The sequence below is a fragment of the Colossoma macropomum genome, unplaced genomic scaffold (genome assembly GCF_904425465.1).
Source record: "Colossoma macropomum unplaced genomic scaffold, Colossoma_macropomum, whole genome shotgun sequence".
Classification (NCBI taxonomy): Eukaryota; Metazoa; Chordata; class Actinopteri; order Characiformes; family Serrasalmidae; genus Colossoma; species Colossoma macropomum.
In genome coordinates this window covers 33,069,788-33,086,698 of record NW_023494786.1, presented here as the reverse complement: position 1 = coordinate 33,086,698, position 16,911 = coordinate 33,069,788, and the positions used below count along the sequence as shown (strand labels likewise).

The window sequence follows — 16,911 nt, the reverse complement described above, 5'->3', positions numbered from 1 at the left end:
TCTCTCTCTCTCCCCCTCTCTCTTACTCTCCCTCGCTCGCTCGCGCTCTCTCTCCCGCAGGGGGCGCGTTCACGCGCAGCGGCTCGCAGATAAACACGCGTGCGCGTGAGTGAAAGAGCATGGGGTTGGGGGGGAGGGGGCCGCGTGACGCAATCGCCTCTTAGTGACTTTTAATTGGCTAAAATTCGGTCCTCCGGTTTGTTTTTGTTTTCTCATGTTTTGTTCAATTTGGTTTTATTTATTTATTTACTTATTAAGTAATTAATTAATTAATTTATGTATGTGTGTATGTATGTATTTATGTATTTATTCATTTTCCCCTTGTTATCGGTTAATTTAATTTTTTGCACTTTTATTTTTAAAACCCCCCTCTGTGACTTTTATTTGGCTAAAATTCTGTCTGTTTGTTTTTGTTTTTTTATGTTTTGTACGATTTGATTTTATTTATTTATTTACTTATTTATGTATGTATGTATTTATTTATTTATTTTCCCACTATTATTGGTTAATTAATTTTTTTTGCACTTTTATTTTAACACGTGACTTTTATTTGGCTACAGTATATTCTGTCCTATGTTTGTTTGTTTTTTGTTTAGTTTTATGTGTTATTATATGTTTGTTGATTTTGTTTTTAGCTCATTTATTTATTTATGTATGTATTTATGTATTCACTTCCCCCTTATTATCAGTCTTTTCTACAACTTTTAATTTAAATGTTTGTTTTTTTTGAACCCATGCTTAAATGGTTCTTTGCATGGTGAAATCGTTCTTCAGATTGATGGAGAACGTGTATACGGTTCCATGTAGGGCCTTTTTGAAAATGGTTCTGTGTAGCACCACTAGGAGTCTTGTAGGTTCTATATAAAACCCCTTTCAAAAGGTTCTATATGGAACCATACAGAACATGATTTTTACAGCAGGGATACATTTACTATGATCTTAAAAAAGACGGTTCTCCAAGGTTCTTTAGTAAAGACAACAGTTCTATTTAGAACCATGAATTCTATTCGGAACCATTTCATGCTTAAATGGTTCTTTGCGTGGTGAAGTCTTTTCTTCAGATTGATGGAGAATGCGTTGTATATGGTTCTATGTAGCACCAAAAAGGGTTCTACTGTATTCAAGCTTGACATCATAACAATAGCAGAACCCGTGTTGGTTTTATATAGAACCCCTTTGGAAAAGGTTCTATAAGGAACCATACACGTTTTTTCAGCAAGTTTGGATTTACTACAATCTTAAATAAAGACGGTTCTTCAAGGGTTCTTAAAGAAGACAAAGGGTCTATTTATAACCATGAGTTCTATATAGAACCATTTCATGCTTAAATGGTTCTTTGCATGGTGAAATGGCTCTTCAGATTGACAGAGAACATGTATATGGTTTTATATAGAACCTTTTTGAAAATGGTTGCATGTAGGGTTTTTCTATTGTTACCTACTTGACATCATAACAGTAGTAGAACCCTTTTTGGTGCTATTTAGAACCATATACAACACGTTCTCCATCCGAAAAACCACTTGACCATGCAGAGGATTCTTTGAGTGTTCATGGTTCAATATAGAACCATTTTCTTTACTAAAGAACCCTTGAAGAACCATCTTTTAAGAGTGTATTTATCTGTTTACAGTCATATTTGAGGTGTACAGGGCTTTTCCCTTCAAATACGGTGATGGTTTGTATTCTGGTTTCCACGGTTCCTCCAGCCGTACGGCTGCTGTCACAGTGGGGTTTCTGAGAGGGTGGATTAAAGTACTGTCATTATCAGGTTTTTCCATACAAACTCCCTCCATTTCTGTGAACTGGTACACCTCCACAGATCCCTCCATACTGCTGTCCATTCCCTCTTTCCGTCCCCCATTTCAGGCTAATGTATTAAGTCTAACGTGTGTTAAGATTTGACTCTTATACATGCATAAAACAGTTTCACTACATCTGAACTATACGCTACCCTAAGCGCTTCTGTCAGGCCTGTAACGGCCTCACTTACACTTCTCACCTTCATTTTAACACAATGTCTCATCTGTAGACACTAATAGAAGTCCTGTTTTTCTAATGACACACATTTTTCCTTCTATTTTATTTCCGCTTATGACGTTCCTGTAGTTATAACACTTCAAAGACATTTCATTTTTACTCTGTCCAGTCTATCAGTGTCTCTCATTAACAACAGGATTGGGATTTTTGTTACTGTGCCTTCAAGACTGATACATACACTGCAAAAAATGGTGTCCTGTCAAGTAAAATTATCCTAAATCTAGTCAATATATCTATGAGATGGTTGTGTACTTACTATAAGATTATTTACTTCATTTCTAGACTTTCTTTACTTGTTTTAAGTAATTTTATTAAGTAAAATTATCTCACTATACTGGCAGATAATTTTGCTGGTATCAAGCTCATTTCTTACAACAAGCACCATTATATGCCAGTATAGTGAGATAATTTAAATAAAATTACTTAAAACAAGTAAAAAAAAAAAAAAGTCTAGAAATGAGGTAAATAATCTTAAATTAAGTTTACAACAATCTCAACAGGAGAAATATTAGATTTACTGACTATATTTTATATAATTTTACTTAACAAGACGCCATTTTTTGCAGTGCAGTCATGCACAAAAGTTTGAACGCCCCCGGTCAAATTACGTTTGGATGATTTTTCTAAATGAAAACAAGTTCCTCTACTAAGAAACACATTTTAAATACATTTTAAAAACATTTTTACTGTAATTTTTAGCGCATTTTTTTTATTCATTTGCTGAGTTTAACATTTTGGAAAAAAATATAGTACAGTATAAACTGTGCCATAACTTCTGCACACGCAACATTTTATTTTTGGATGATAAATTAATTAAATAAACAGTAACTGTCCATTAAAAGGTGTTGTTTTTTTTCCAATAAACAAAACATGGAACATGACCGGGGGCGCCAAAACTTTTGCACACAACTGCATGTAAATGACATCTGGTCTGATTGGCTGACTCGTTCAAAAAGCAGCCCAGGCACAAACACCCCTTTCAGCTTCTGTGTGAACTGAGGCCGAATATGGATCTGTTACACGCATTAGTCTTTGTGACATCACAAAAACAATGGATACAAAAAGAGGCTGTTTGTGCAGCTCTTTCCCCATTCAGAGGCTGTATGGACTGCGGAGTAAAGGGTGCGTTTGGACTCCTATTTAAAAAAAAAAGGGAGGAGTTTTTTATACAATGCAGGTCCTTTAAAAACAATAATAAACACATTAAGGTTCCACCACCATCCAGTGTTTCCAGCATTACTACAGCTTTAACCAGAACCTTGACTGTGAACACTTAAAACACTGTGCATGTCCAAAACTATTAAAATGACATACAAACTACACAGGAATGTTGTGTTTATTATAAAAAAACATGACAAATAGTCAAAATCCCTCTACTAGTAGGTCACCACTGACACACTACACTGTTAGAAATAAAGGTTCTGTACAAGTATAAACAGTGTGAATGTTCCCTCAAAGGTACAACAGTGGTTTTAAGGTCCTTAAATAAGTGGTTTTGAGAACCTTAAATAAGTTTTTCCAGGTGAAAAGTTCGTATTTGTACCTTTTCATAACCGAATGTTTTAAACAGAACAGTAAAATAAAAGCCTGGAGACGAGACGGGGTGTGTGGAGTCAGTACAGCTTAGAACATATCATTTCAGTGGATTATGGTACAGTTATGTTCCCTGACTGAAGGTACTGACGACGGACCCTTGAGGGTCCCACCCCAGTAACAAGAGGGGGACTGACCCAGTGATGGTTTACTACCTCTATTTCTGAGAGTGTGTGTGATGTCATAAGGCTGCAATGGAGCCAGTCCTATAGAATATAAGACGTTCTAAGGTTTTTCTCCCAAGTAACGTCTCGCTCACTGTGTCCACTCACTGTCCACTCTATTAGACACTCCTACCTTGTCAGTCCACCTAGTAGATGTAAAGTCAGGGACGACAGCTCATCTGCTGCTGCACAGTTTGTGTTGGTCATCCTCTAGTCCTTTATCAGTGGTCACAGGATGCTGCCCACAGGACGCTGTTGGCTGGATATTTTGGTTGGTGGACTATTCTCAGTCCAGCAGCGACACTGAGGTGTTTAAAAACTCCAGCAGCACTGCTGTGTCTGATCCACTCAGACCAGCACAACACACAAACACACCACCACCACGTCAGTGTTACTGCAGTGCTGAGAATGATCCACCACCCAAACAGTACCTGCTCTGTGAGGGTCCATGGGGGTCCTGACCACTGAAGAACAGGGTAAAAGGGGGCTAACAAAGTATCAGAGAAACAGATGGACTACAGTCTGTAACTGTAGAACTACAAAGTGCACCTATATAGTAAATGGAGCTGATAAAATGGACAGTGAGCGTAGAAACAAGGAGGTGGTCAGAATGTTATGCCTGATCGGTGTATATAAAAAACAATTTTATTTAAAAGTATTCAGTGCCTATTTCTTTGCCATTGTTGGTATATTCTGAATAAACAATGGCCCGTACAGGTCATGGCAAATGTTAAGTAAAAAATAAAATAAAAGCACAGCTGGCCCACGGATTTGTTGAGATTTTTTAAATTAAATTAAGTTTTAATCGGCCCTTTTACTAGTTGGGTTTGACACTCTTGATCTGGCTAAAGCTGGAAAGGCTGAATGAAATATTAGAGTTAAGATATTTAACTTGCTGCTCCTCACTCAGTGGACAAAAGAGAGAGCAACCAAAAATGGCTGCCAACTAATAAATTATCTATTTTCAATAAAAAAAGTATTTTGCTTGGTTTATACAACATATTTGAATGCTATTGGACACGCACACCATATACTGGGGTCCTATATATCATAACAGTCCAGCTCAAAACACCCAGGAAGGCATAAAACATCATACTAGCACACGTGCAGAGTTGATGAGTTTATTATATTTTTTTATTGTGATAGCATTTCATTTTGAGAACACAGCAAATAAAGTTGAGGGTCACAAAGTTACTTCAGTTTGGCTTTTACCACACCCCTTTCACAACGGACAAGATGTTCACCATATATCTATCATAACAGAACGTACTGCCAGAGAAAGCAAGCCTTTACACAACCACTCAGACACCTAAAATGAATGTGGATCTGCACTGACGGTACACAGCAGACTGCGTCGGAGGAAAAAAAAATCATCGTTCTGAAGAGAAAACAAAAACAGATGTTTATGCGTACATATATTCCGGCGTCAATGAATATATAGGTTTAGCTATGTACGTGTGAGTGTGTGTGTGTATGCGTTTGAGGGCTATATAGCTACTGTAAGTGAACCTAAGGTCCTTTTTTAATATGTATGCACGTCTCAATTATACAAATTGCATGTTTTTCTTCTTTTAACCTTTAAATGAATCCTGCGTAACGTGACTGTTACCCTTTTGCCGTTCCAAAATCTTTAAGGCAAACACAGCAGACCTAGTTTGGTGGAGGACAGGTGATCCGTTTTTCCTCAAGTCGTGACTCAACACAGGTAAACACAAATTTTGGCATTATTAAAACAGAGAATATTGAGCCAAAGTTTCTATACACGAGAGCTGATCGGGCGAGGGGGCTGGGCGAGGGGGCTGGGCGAGGGGGCTGGGCGAGGGGGTGGGGGGGGGCACAGAGATGAAGGGCAAAGGCAGATGGCAGGACCAAACTAAAACGAAACAAAGTAAAAATCCTTAAAACGGTGTCGAAGCAGGGTTTTTTTGGAAACGTAGCAATACTGTTGCATTTTCAAGCTCTATTCGTACAGTATAGAATTTAAGCAAATTCAATACAGAATTCTAGCTCTGTCAACATACATCAAAGCAAGAAATGATAACTATATATACAGAATGTGAATGATAAATACAGATTTAAAACAGTCCTGCTTTTTTTTTTCTTCTTCTTCTTCTTCTTCACTTTGATAACGGCTGCTCCTTTCATCACAGCCCGAACGTTTCCTTTATTTTTGACTTCAGAGTTCGCCGCGGTCTTTCACAGAACTCGCTCACATTAACCGATTAAAATACTAGAGATGACTTTGTAGTGTTTAATACAGTTCAGCTTTGAAGTCAAAAGGGCACAAAAATCCACAACTGTCTGAGAAAAAAACAAAACAAAAACAAAACAAAAACAAAAATAATCAAAATACAAACATGGATATATTTACGAATATGGGTTCCAAAGCTCTGGTGGTTTCTGCCTAACTAGTAACCATAATCACGTCTGCTGGAGCCCCCGGTGGGCTTCAGGAGTTTCTCAGGACTTAAGGACCTGGTCTTTAGCATTTTTTTTGTTATTTTTTTGTTTTTGTGTTTTTTTTTCTTTTTTTTGGACAGCCATCTAGTACACGATTTGAATTGGAGGGCTGGGCTGTGGGGGGGTTAAGAAAATGTTAGTGAGCGCGACCAGTCCAGTAGAAACATAAGGAGTCGGGGAGGGTGGAGGAGGAAGAGGGAGGAGGAGGATAAAAGGACAAAAGCTCAGCAACAGCCTCCTCCAGCCTGCTGTCCGCCCTGTCCGCCGGTCAGCGTCGAGTTAGTGGCAGCATGCTGGGGCCCGATTTTGATCCCGTTCGCCTGCGAAGACACACAGTTAGACAAATCAGGGTGTGCGGCACTGAAATTAAACAACATGACGCTGTCTGAGAAGCTTTTTTTGGTCAAGGAAGAGTTGAAAGAAATGATTTGTCATTTTCTAGCAAAATAAGATGTTACAAGACTTCTAAACGCTTGGTGGCTGAATCAGGAGGCTCATTACTTCAATATAAGATCAACAATTATCATCAGTTCAGTTTTTTCCTTGAGTGCTGACCCCCTCAATCCAAGACGGCCGTCTATAACAGGAATGCAACAATTGTCCCAGGTATATCGGACCATCTCAGAACTTCTAAACCAAGTTTTTAAACTAGTTTTATGCTTTTCTGACTAATTAAAAAATCCCCTGTAACCGCTGTGATTTTGCCAATACTGTGCAAAAGGCAGAATCCACCCTTCATTTATTTGATTTCCAGTTTACACAGTCATTTGGCACAAGCCAAATAATTTTTAGATATAAATAAAAGGTAATCCACTTGCATAAGGAAAGAGAAAATCAAAGGGAAATTATTGAGTTTAAGAAACTGATTAAAAGCTACAGAGAAAATGTGCCTCCTAACAACCACCTGGAAGACCTGGTAGACACCAAAACTGGCCCCATCAGATAAACAGCACTTAAAGCTCTCATCTCTGAGAGAGAGGAGAAAATCAAGCTGCTTCAGATCTGAAAACATCCACAGGTGCTTCTGTCCATCCTTCCACTGTGAGAAGACGACTCAGCGCTGTGGGTCTGAAAGGATGTGTAGCTGATCAAGAAGAACCTCACTGAGAAAAGGAGACGGACACATCAAACAAAGAAGCTGAACGATGGACTGACCACCCCAGAGTCCAGACCTCAACACCACTGAATGTGTCTGATTACTTCAGAAAATCATCAACCAGCTTCTAAGACTGAACTTTGGAGGTGTGTCTGCAGATTCTTTGAGGAACTGAAACTGAGTCTCCTGAAAAAAATGGAAAAGGAGGGTCTCTGACTTCTGCACAGCGCTGTAAGCCGGAGAAGCCTGTGTGTTTTTACAGTAGTAACAAGAGAGGCAGGAAATCTGCCAAAAGTGGCACTTTCATTCACCGCGCGAACCCATCCATCTCACCAAACTACTCCTGCAAGTTCTAAAGCGGCTCTCCGTCTGGAGGTCACGCTGCTGTGGCGTACTTAAGGAAACTCCACATCATCCTCAATCTGATTTATGGTGTCTGGGGGGTTTCTCCTGGCCAGGCTCAGGGGCTTCCTGGCCAAGATCTCCATCAGCTGATGCGGTTTGGACCTGGTGCCTTAACTTTTTCTTTTTTTCCCCCTTCCACTTTTCCTGCTACTCCCATAAAAAAAGAACGAAAGAGCGAGTGCTACAGTGGGCCCAGCTCCATCCGAGCGGCTGTAACCTTATGGGATGTGAGGAATTTATGTGCTGGCAGGCCGCCAGTAGAGGGGCTGGAGGCCCGATGTGTAAGCCCTACTGGAACAGACCTTTGCTGCTTTTTCCCTTTTGGTCCTCACTCCTAAACGTGTTTATATCACTGCATAGGCATCCAGCACTGAGCGCCGTTAAATTCTGAAGCCTTTTTACAGTGATTACAGTCTCTCCCCCAATTTTAAACACTAACCCGTGAAATAATATTTAACATGCTCTGCTGGGTCTGGCTTTGGGACTGAAGAAGAGAGAACAAAAGTTATGATATGACTGCGATGGGTAAACAGCACAAGCACAAGCCTGATTACAACAGACTAGAGAATGTAAATATGCTATATTATATTAAACAGTCGTGCTATAGAATATATTCACTCTATATAATATAAAGATCTTACAACAGGAGATAAACACACTACAGAATATACACATACTGTAGAAAATAAAAGTCTTACTATAGAATTCAAACACTACAGAATATGAAAGATCTTAAAATAGAAGGTAAACACTATAGGAAGTAAACACTAGAATACAAAAGATCTTAAAATAGAATATAAACCCTCTACAGAAGATACAAGATCTTATGAGTTAGAATAAAAGCATTATAGAATATAAGAAGTCTAAATATAGAATGTAAAATGTCTTATTATAGAATATAAACACACTACAGAATATAAAAACATGTTAATAAATTATAAACTGTATTACTGAAGAATATAAACACATCACAGAATATAAAAGGGCCTTATAACAGCATATAAACACACTACAGAACATAAATGCACTAAACAATATATAAAATAGAATATAAATGCACTACAGAATGTAAACATTATTACTATAGAGCAATTATCGTACTATAGGACTATAGAACATGGAAAGTCGAACTAAAATATATAAAAGGTCTTACAGTAGAATATAAAACGCACTATAGAATATGAAACATCTTATCAAAGTATATAAACACACTATAGAATATGACAGATCTTACTAAAGAATATAAACACACTACAGTATATAAAAGATCTTACTATAGAATAAACACACTATAGAATATAAAAGACCGTACTATAGAATATAAACACACTATAGAATATAAAAGACCGTACTATAGAATATAAACACACTATAGAATATGAAAGACCGTACTATAGAATATAAACACACTATAGAATATAAAAGACCGTACTATAGAATATAAACACTATAGAATATAAAAGACCGTACTATAGAATATAAACACACTATAGAATATGAAAGACCGTACTATAGAATATGAACACACTATAGAATATGAAAGATCTTACTATAGAATGTAAACACACTATAGAATATGACAGATCTTACTATAGAATATAAACACACTATAGATTATGACAGATCTTACTATAGAATATAAACACACTATAGAATATGACAGATCTTACTATAGAATATAAACACACTATAGAATATGACAGATCTTCCTATAGAATATAAACACACTATAGAATATGAAAGATCTTACTATAGAATATAAACACACTATAGATTAAGACAGATCTCACTATAGAATATAAACACACTATAGAATATGACAGATCTTACTACAGAATATAAACACACTATAGATTATGACAGATCTTACTATAGAATATAAACACACTACAGAATATGACAGATCTTACTATAGAATATAAACAGTATAGAATATGAAAGATCTTACTATAGAATATAAACACACTATAGATTATGACAGATCTTACTATAGAATATAAACACACTACAGAATATGACAGATCTTACTATAGAATATAAACAGTATAGAATATGAAAGATCTTACTATAGAATATAAACACACTATAGAATATGACAGATCTCACTATAGAATATAAACACACTATAGAATATGACAGATCTTACTACAGAATATAAACACACTATAGATTATGACAGATCTTACTATAGAATATAAACACACCACAGAATATGAAAGATCTTCCTATAGAATATAAACACACTATAGAATATGAAAGATCTTACTATAGAATATAAACACACTATAGAATATGACAGATCTTACTATAGAATATAAACACACTATAGAATATGACAGATCTTACTATAGAATATAAACACACTACAGATTATGACAGATCTTACTATAGAATATAAACACAGTATAGAATATGACAGATCTTACTATAGAATATAAACACACTATAAAATATGACCGATCTTACTATAGAATATAAACACACTACAGAATACGAAAGACCATACTATAGAATATAAACACACTATAGAATATGAAAGACCGTACTATAGAATATGAACACTATAGAATATGACAGATCTTACTATAGAATATAAACACACTATAGAATATGACAGATCTTACTATAGAATATAAACACACTACAGAATATAAAAGATCTTATTATAAAATACTATCTGTATTACTACAGAATATGAACCCAGTATAGCAAATAAATGAACTATAGAATATAAATAATGTTACTATAGAATATAAACACACTATGGAACACAAAGTCTTAAACAATAGAATATGAACACACCACTGAAAATAAGTGGCCTTTACATTTGCTGTGCATGCAGCCCTAATGAGGGATGCTAAGAGAAACTTGCTGCTCGTTAATAAAACGTGCACTTCTATTCTATCCGGAACAGTGATTACCTCTAACGGTAATAGAAGAACGTCTGGCTGCTTGATTTAAACCCTGCTCACGAAGACGTGCACTGTACAAATTTAAACAGATTGCTCTAGGAAGTCCCCTTGACCCAATTCTGTACTTAAACCAATATAAACTCAGAGAAAAGTACAGCATGTGCTCCTTCTTTTTGTGCTTTGTTACCTCGTTGTTGATATCGAAGACGCCCTCCTGGATCTTTTCATAAATCTCCTTGGCTGTGTTGATAAATGCCTGAAACACAGAAAAGGGTGCATGTGTTAAAACAGGCAACGGCCTACTAAAGCTCAGTCTCACCATTAGCTTAAGCAGGTAAACGGTTTACTGACCTATTAATCAACAGATTTAGGTCTCAAGTGTTTACAACAGACATACTTGCTTAAACACCTGCACGGACAGTAATTACGTTCATACAGTTCCGTTTTATCTAATAACATTCAGAACCGAATTCTGAATTTGTGCGTGTGTTTAAATTCATCCTGTTTTATTTGTGATAGCAGCTGCACTGTTTACTGGTCACAGCTCTTACTCCAGCATCCAAAACTTGACAAAAAACAATGTAAACAGAACAGAATAACAGTATATTATTTAGCATTTAATAACTATGTTCACAAAGCTTTTCAAATATTAAATAAACTTCTAAAAATACATTATTTGTGAAGAATTTGCAATATCTTAATTTATTTGTCATATTTTAAACACATATGAAACAAAAAACGTTATTTTGCAAAGTGATTCCAAACTTTAGAGTACTTGAGCTCAGGCCCAGAGAAGGTGGCAGCATTTCTGGGTCCTGTTTATATGTGGGCAAGATGTTTTACACACACAAGCCAAATTCTGATGGACTTCTCTTGAGTATTTTCAACTCATAATACTTGCACATCTACTTTGGTAGTTATGAAAGCGAAGATACTGTCCTCTTCTATACTGTAGTCATTAATACTGTGTTTCTAATGATCTTTTTTGGGTTTAATGTCATTATAAAGTGTTGGTTCAGCTCCTGTTCTGCTTTACTGCTGATCCCTCCGCTCACTTTGAAGCTTCAGCGTTTTATTTTAGACCAAAATGAGAAGAAATACAGAAGAAGAACTGCAACAAAATTCATTTTCTATACTGACAGATGCTGGATGGACTTAGAAGTTCCACTGCAGCTCCGTACGTTACTGTACGTAGTTTTCTGAGCTGCTATTTTAGTAAAAGTTGCTTTTTGGGAAGATACTTTCCTCTTACTTTTGTTATTGCATAACAGGCACAAAACATACCACACAGTCAACTCCACAAATGTCACCATCACAGTATCATCAACTATTAATAAATTAGTCGGATAATACAGATTATCATGACAGATGTTCAAGAATTAAGCAGGCACGGTGCTTATGGCTGAGGTTTGGCGCCCCCCGATGGTTGTAGGAGTCACTGCTGTTATTACTGGTGTTGCACAGTGAAAATGAAGGTAACTGGAGACTCAGCCTGTATATAAGAGTTCAGACTTGGCTTTAGTGTTTCACAGACTGATCAACAGAGGCGAAACGCTTCTCTCTGCACCTCAAATACCTTGAGACACAGGAAGAAGGAATGACTGTGCAAGAACACGGCAGATGTGCACATGCATGCGCTTGTGTGCAGTTGCTGTCACAAGAAAACTCCGTATCTGTCTTATTATCTATTAATGTGAATTAGAGGAAACTACTATTGTTCAGGGCAGGTACCTGGTAGTTTTGGAAATTATTACAAAAAATGTTTTAAATAAAACACAAAACCTTAAAAATAACATGACAGCATGCTGCATAAAATAAACAATAAATTAAACAAGGCATACCACAAGGCATTGTACTTAGGAACCGGAATAGCCAGTGGTTAAAAATGTGCCTGTTTAGCTGGTTTTAGTGTTAAATAATCCTCAAAAAGACCTGAAAAGATGGAGTCATATAAGCAGGGTTCTCTTATGACAGAGCTTATATGCGTGCGCAATGCGTGGTAGGAATTCTATGAATATGCATGAGCCTTAAATAGGAGACTGAAAAGTCATAAAAGGGCGGGGGGAGGGGTCAGGAGAATTCACACGACACTAATGAGACAAATTAATCATACAGGGTAAGCTGGGGGTGGGCGGAGGGAGGGGGAGGGGCATCCACAAATTAACGCCTCCGCTTTCTTAAAGCCGTCTCTCGGCTCGGCTTCAGCTGCCTCCCACTGCGCACAATGAGGCTGTTTTCCCTGCAGTTAGAGGAGCTTCCCCTGAGTACCGTCTCTAAGCATGAGCGTATGTGTGTGTGTGCGCATGTTTGCATATCAACCACAAATCACAACCCAAACACTCCGGACCCCTGGGCCACACGGGGCACGCTGTACCTCTTCTACGTTTGACGCCGTCTTAGCTGAAGTCTCCATGAAGATAAGGCCGTGTTCCCTGGCAAAAGCCTCGCCCTCCTCCTTCTTCACCTCTCTCCGCGACTCCAGATCACTGCACACAAAAACATACCGCTCAGCCTCATCCGGGAGCGCAGGAGAAATATCAGGGAAAAAAAAAACAACTGAAAAACAATACTGGATGGGAAGAAGACTACCTTTTATTTCCGATGAGCATGATGACCATGTTGGAGTTGGAATGTTGACGAGCATCTTCTAACCAGGTTGTCAAATGGTTAAAGGTGTCCCTTCTGCCAATCACAAGACGACGACACGCAATTAACAACAAATACTGAACACAGTGTTGTTTTTACCACTAACTATATATAAACCTGCAACAAGCAAATATCTGAAATTTGTGGTTTACCACCTTGTGCTTCCACTTACTGGCCACTTTATTAGAAACACCTTCCTTGGGCTTCCACTCACTGGCCACTTTATTAGAAACACCTACCTTGGGCTTCCACTCACTGGCCACTTTATTAGAAACACCCACCTTGGGCTTCCACTCACTGGCCACTTTATTAGAAACACGTACCTTGGGTGTCCACTCACTGGCCACTTTATTAGAAACACCCACCTTGCGCTTCCACTCACTGGCCACTTCATTAGAAAAACCCACCTTATGGCTCCACTATGTAGGTGTACAATTACAGGCTGTAGTCCATCTGTTCCTCCACAGTTCCCCAGACCCCCTCTAGCGCTTCATCATTGGTCAGTTTCCACAGGAACACTACTGTCCAGACAGTGTGTGGGTGGTGGTTCATTCTCAGCACAGCAGTGACACTGACACAGACCGAGTGTGGATCTACCATCCAGAAACATCCAGGCAAGCGCGGCTCAGTGGTCAGAAACTGACCAGTGGTGAAGGACTAGGACTGGAGGACTCAACAGATGAGCTGCAGTCTACCAGCTAAGTAGAGCTCCAAGAGAGGGGTTTCTGATAAAGTGGCCATCGTACAGCATGAACAAAGGTTTAAAAGGCTGAGAGAAAGAGAACAAGACTAGAACAGGACGTTGGACTCGCCTTGTGATATCGTACACGAGGAGGGCTCCCGCAGCTCCTCTGTAGTAAGACCTGGTGATGGAGCGGAAGGACTCCTGGCCAGCCTGGACACAGAAATACAACACAGAAATGACGGTCTGACTCACAGAGGTCCTCCAACTGACAAATCTCTGCAGCACTGCTGCTTAACTGGACTCCCAGACTCACTCCATTGCAGGAGCTCAGCGTTAAAATAAGCTGAACCTCCCGCCTTCACAGACAGGCAGGGGGTGGGTGATGTGACAATATTAATCGTGAGAAATTATGGCAACAATATGGTTTTCTGAGCACATAATGTGTGTAGTAAGTACTTCTAGAACACTAAGGCAACTGCACAGGCCATAAAAATACAGATTTAGACCAATTATAGAGAAGCTATAAACAATAACAACTAGTGTACCGTAACTGTACCAACTGCATGGAAATAAGTAGCTGACTGGACGGCGGCGCATTAGGACGTTTTCTTGTTATGTTTACTTAGAACATTTGCACTCATTTTCACACAACCGTTTTCCAACCTCTCTTTATCCATAAGCATTAAACAGGTCGTGCCAGTAAAGCTGATATTCTGTAAACATTACACTTAGGTGTTGGTATACGCTCTCATCCATAGGTGAGTGTAGCGTGAGGAGTCATGCAAAAGTATTTTTATTGATATAAAAGTAATATTACTGTGTGTTGGGAGGTGTGTCCGCTGCAACGTTAAAGACTTTAAATCAGCAATGGAAATCATACTGCGGTCCCATAGTTAATAACAATAATACTAAAAAGTATCCAGATTTTAAATGTTTAAGGATTATGGTCTATTTAAACCCAAGGCATTAATAGAGACAGCAATAAGCTAAATATATACTCATCATTTATAGGGTGCTTTCTATTGTGAGGGGTCTGTCCCAAAACCCTAACCCCTAAAATTACACTTATATTTACATAAATAATAAACAATACATAAAATCTACTTTTTAGTATTTTTTCTGTTTTTGAACGTTTTTTTTTTTTTATTCATTTTAAAGTAAAGTTGAATGAGTTTGATTTTTAAATAAAAACCCATTTTCATGTCACTACCGAAACAAAGTTTAGTCTGTGGGCGGAGTCTTACTTTAGCCACCCCCCATGCATTTTATAGCCGGAAGTGAGGCTGCATCCCTGTGCCTCACGACCACATGGTGAGCAGTTAGATCCCATTGTTTTGAAGTAAATGTGTCCCAAAAGTCTGAAAATCAGTGAGGAACAATAATAATTGTCACTACCGAAACACATTTTCTGCAGTAATGTGTGTTGTAAAGAAAAATATGATGATTTTCTGTGTGAACAGCTGTTCAAAGCTGTGTTGTCTGGTCATGTAGAGGCTGCGCATTTGAGCTCAAAATTAGCTAAAACTGTCACCACGAAACATTCGTGAGGTTTGGGCAGAGTTACGATTGTTCTGGTAGTGACAAAATGGAATATTCAATCATTAGTTTTAATAAAATAAACATAATTAAGGTTTAGGGTCAGTCAAAGGCAAAAGATTTCAGCCCAAAGTTAAAATTAAAATGTTTAAATTAAAGTTAAAATGTCATGAAAATGTCAACAAATATCACAATGTTATATGTTTTGCACTCACTCAGACAGACACTGAGCAGCAGACGCCGTCACCACACGCACACAAGGGCCCTCTGTCTGCCCTACGTCCCACAATGCATCTCTCTCCAGCAAAAGGTGGCTGACCAATCAGCCGAGCCTTCAGCAGCCACCATTCAACAGCATCTTTGTCACGGCGTAAAATGGCCTCCCCAGCAGCGCTGTGGTCAAGTGGCCCCCTCTGGCAGAAGGCGAGTAAGCCAGGGGCGCACATTCGAATTCAATAAGCCAACTCCCCCCGGGGGCAGCTGTTAACATTAGAGTTAATGGAGCCCATTGTGAATAAATGATGAATGGCACTTTTATGCCTGCCATCTGCCGAAGTGAAAGGTTACAGGAAGGCCAGAAATGCTGATTTCTCCCGTTACATCACAACCACACACACAACGCGCCCAAAAGCCTCGGGTTTAATCACAAAAACCTGATTTAAAAAAATTTAAAAAAAGGAAAAAAGTGACCTTAAATGACAGTAAATATTTACATCACACACAAGGAAATGGTGCTGCTTATGTGACAAAGGCAAAAAAGTGCTGAGTCAGGGCCAAGCCTCACCACCACGTAAGAGGTGCATGGAGTTTTAAATTAACCTTAAACACAGCTTTAAAAAAAAAAAAGGCCACAAAAAAGCGTAAAAATACATAAATAAATACAAACATACATTATGAGAAATTTATTCTTATTTCTTAATACGAAAACAGACCTTAACTGTTTGATATATCACTAAAAGTCTTAAATTAAAGCTCATGACAGTCAAACATATATTTCAAATGTTCTGGCTCCCCCTGCTGGCCAAAAAGCCTCTGTGCAGAAGCCTCGGTTGGCTCTTCAGGCCTTTTCAGCAACTCAAGGCAGCTTTAGTGCATGACTGAACGCTTAATTCGGCCCAACTCCCAGAGCACAGCCTATCTGAAAATGTCTAGACGGCTGTTCAAAGTCAGCAGAGACGAAGGGCGGAGGCTAAGAAAACAAGACGAACCATCAGCCTCTACTACATATCTAAAAGTATCCGGACAGTCCTTCTAATGAGTGAATTCAGCCACTCTCTGCTGACACAGCTTGTACAATCTCCAAAAAGCTCTGACCAATAGAACGGGACGCTCAGGAGCAGCTACACAAGCCTAAGGTCACTATGCCCAATGCCCAGC

General features: G+C 38.4%; 1 protein-coding gene across 1 annotated transcript in view; it reads right to left on the bottom strand.

Moving 5' to 3' along the window:
- Positions 1-4,901: 4,901 nt before the first annotated feature.
- rab2a (RAB2A, member RAS oncogene family) overlaps positions 4,902-16,911 on the bottom strand; it is a 33,753-nt gene continuing 21,743 nt past the window's right edge. The window contains exons 4-8 of the mRNA XM_036565384.1: positions 14,126-14,208; positions 13,257-13,349; positions 13,042-13,153; positions 10,855-10,923; positions 4,902-6,574 (exon numbers count right to left, since the gene is read on the bottom strand). Of these exons, the coding sequence (XP_036421277.1) occupies positions 6,479-6,574; positions 10,855-10,923; positions 13,042-13,153; positions 13,257-13,349; positions 14,126-14,208 (453 nt within the window). The 3' untranslated portion in view covers positions 4,902-6,478. The remainder of the gene's footprint in view (positions 6,575-10,854; positions 10,924-13,041; positions 13,154-13,256; positions 13,350-14,125; positions 14,209-16,911) is intronic.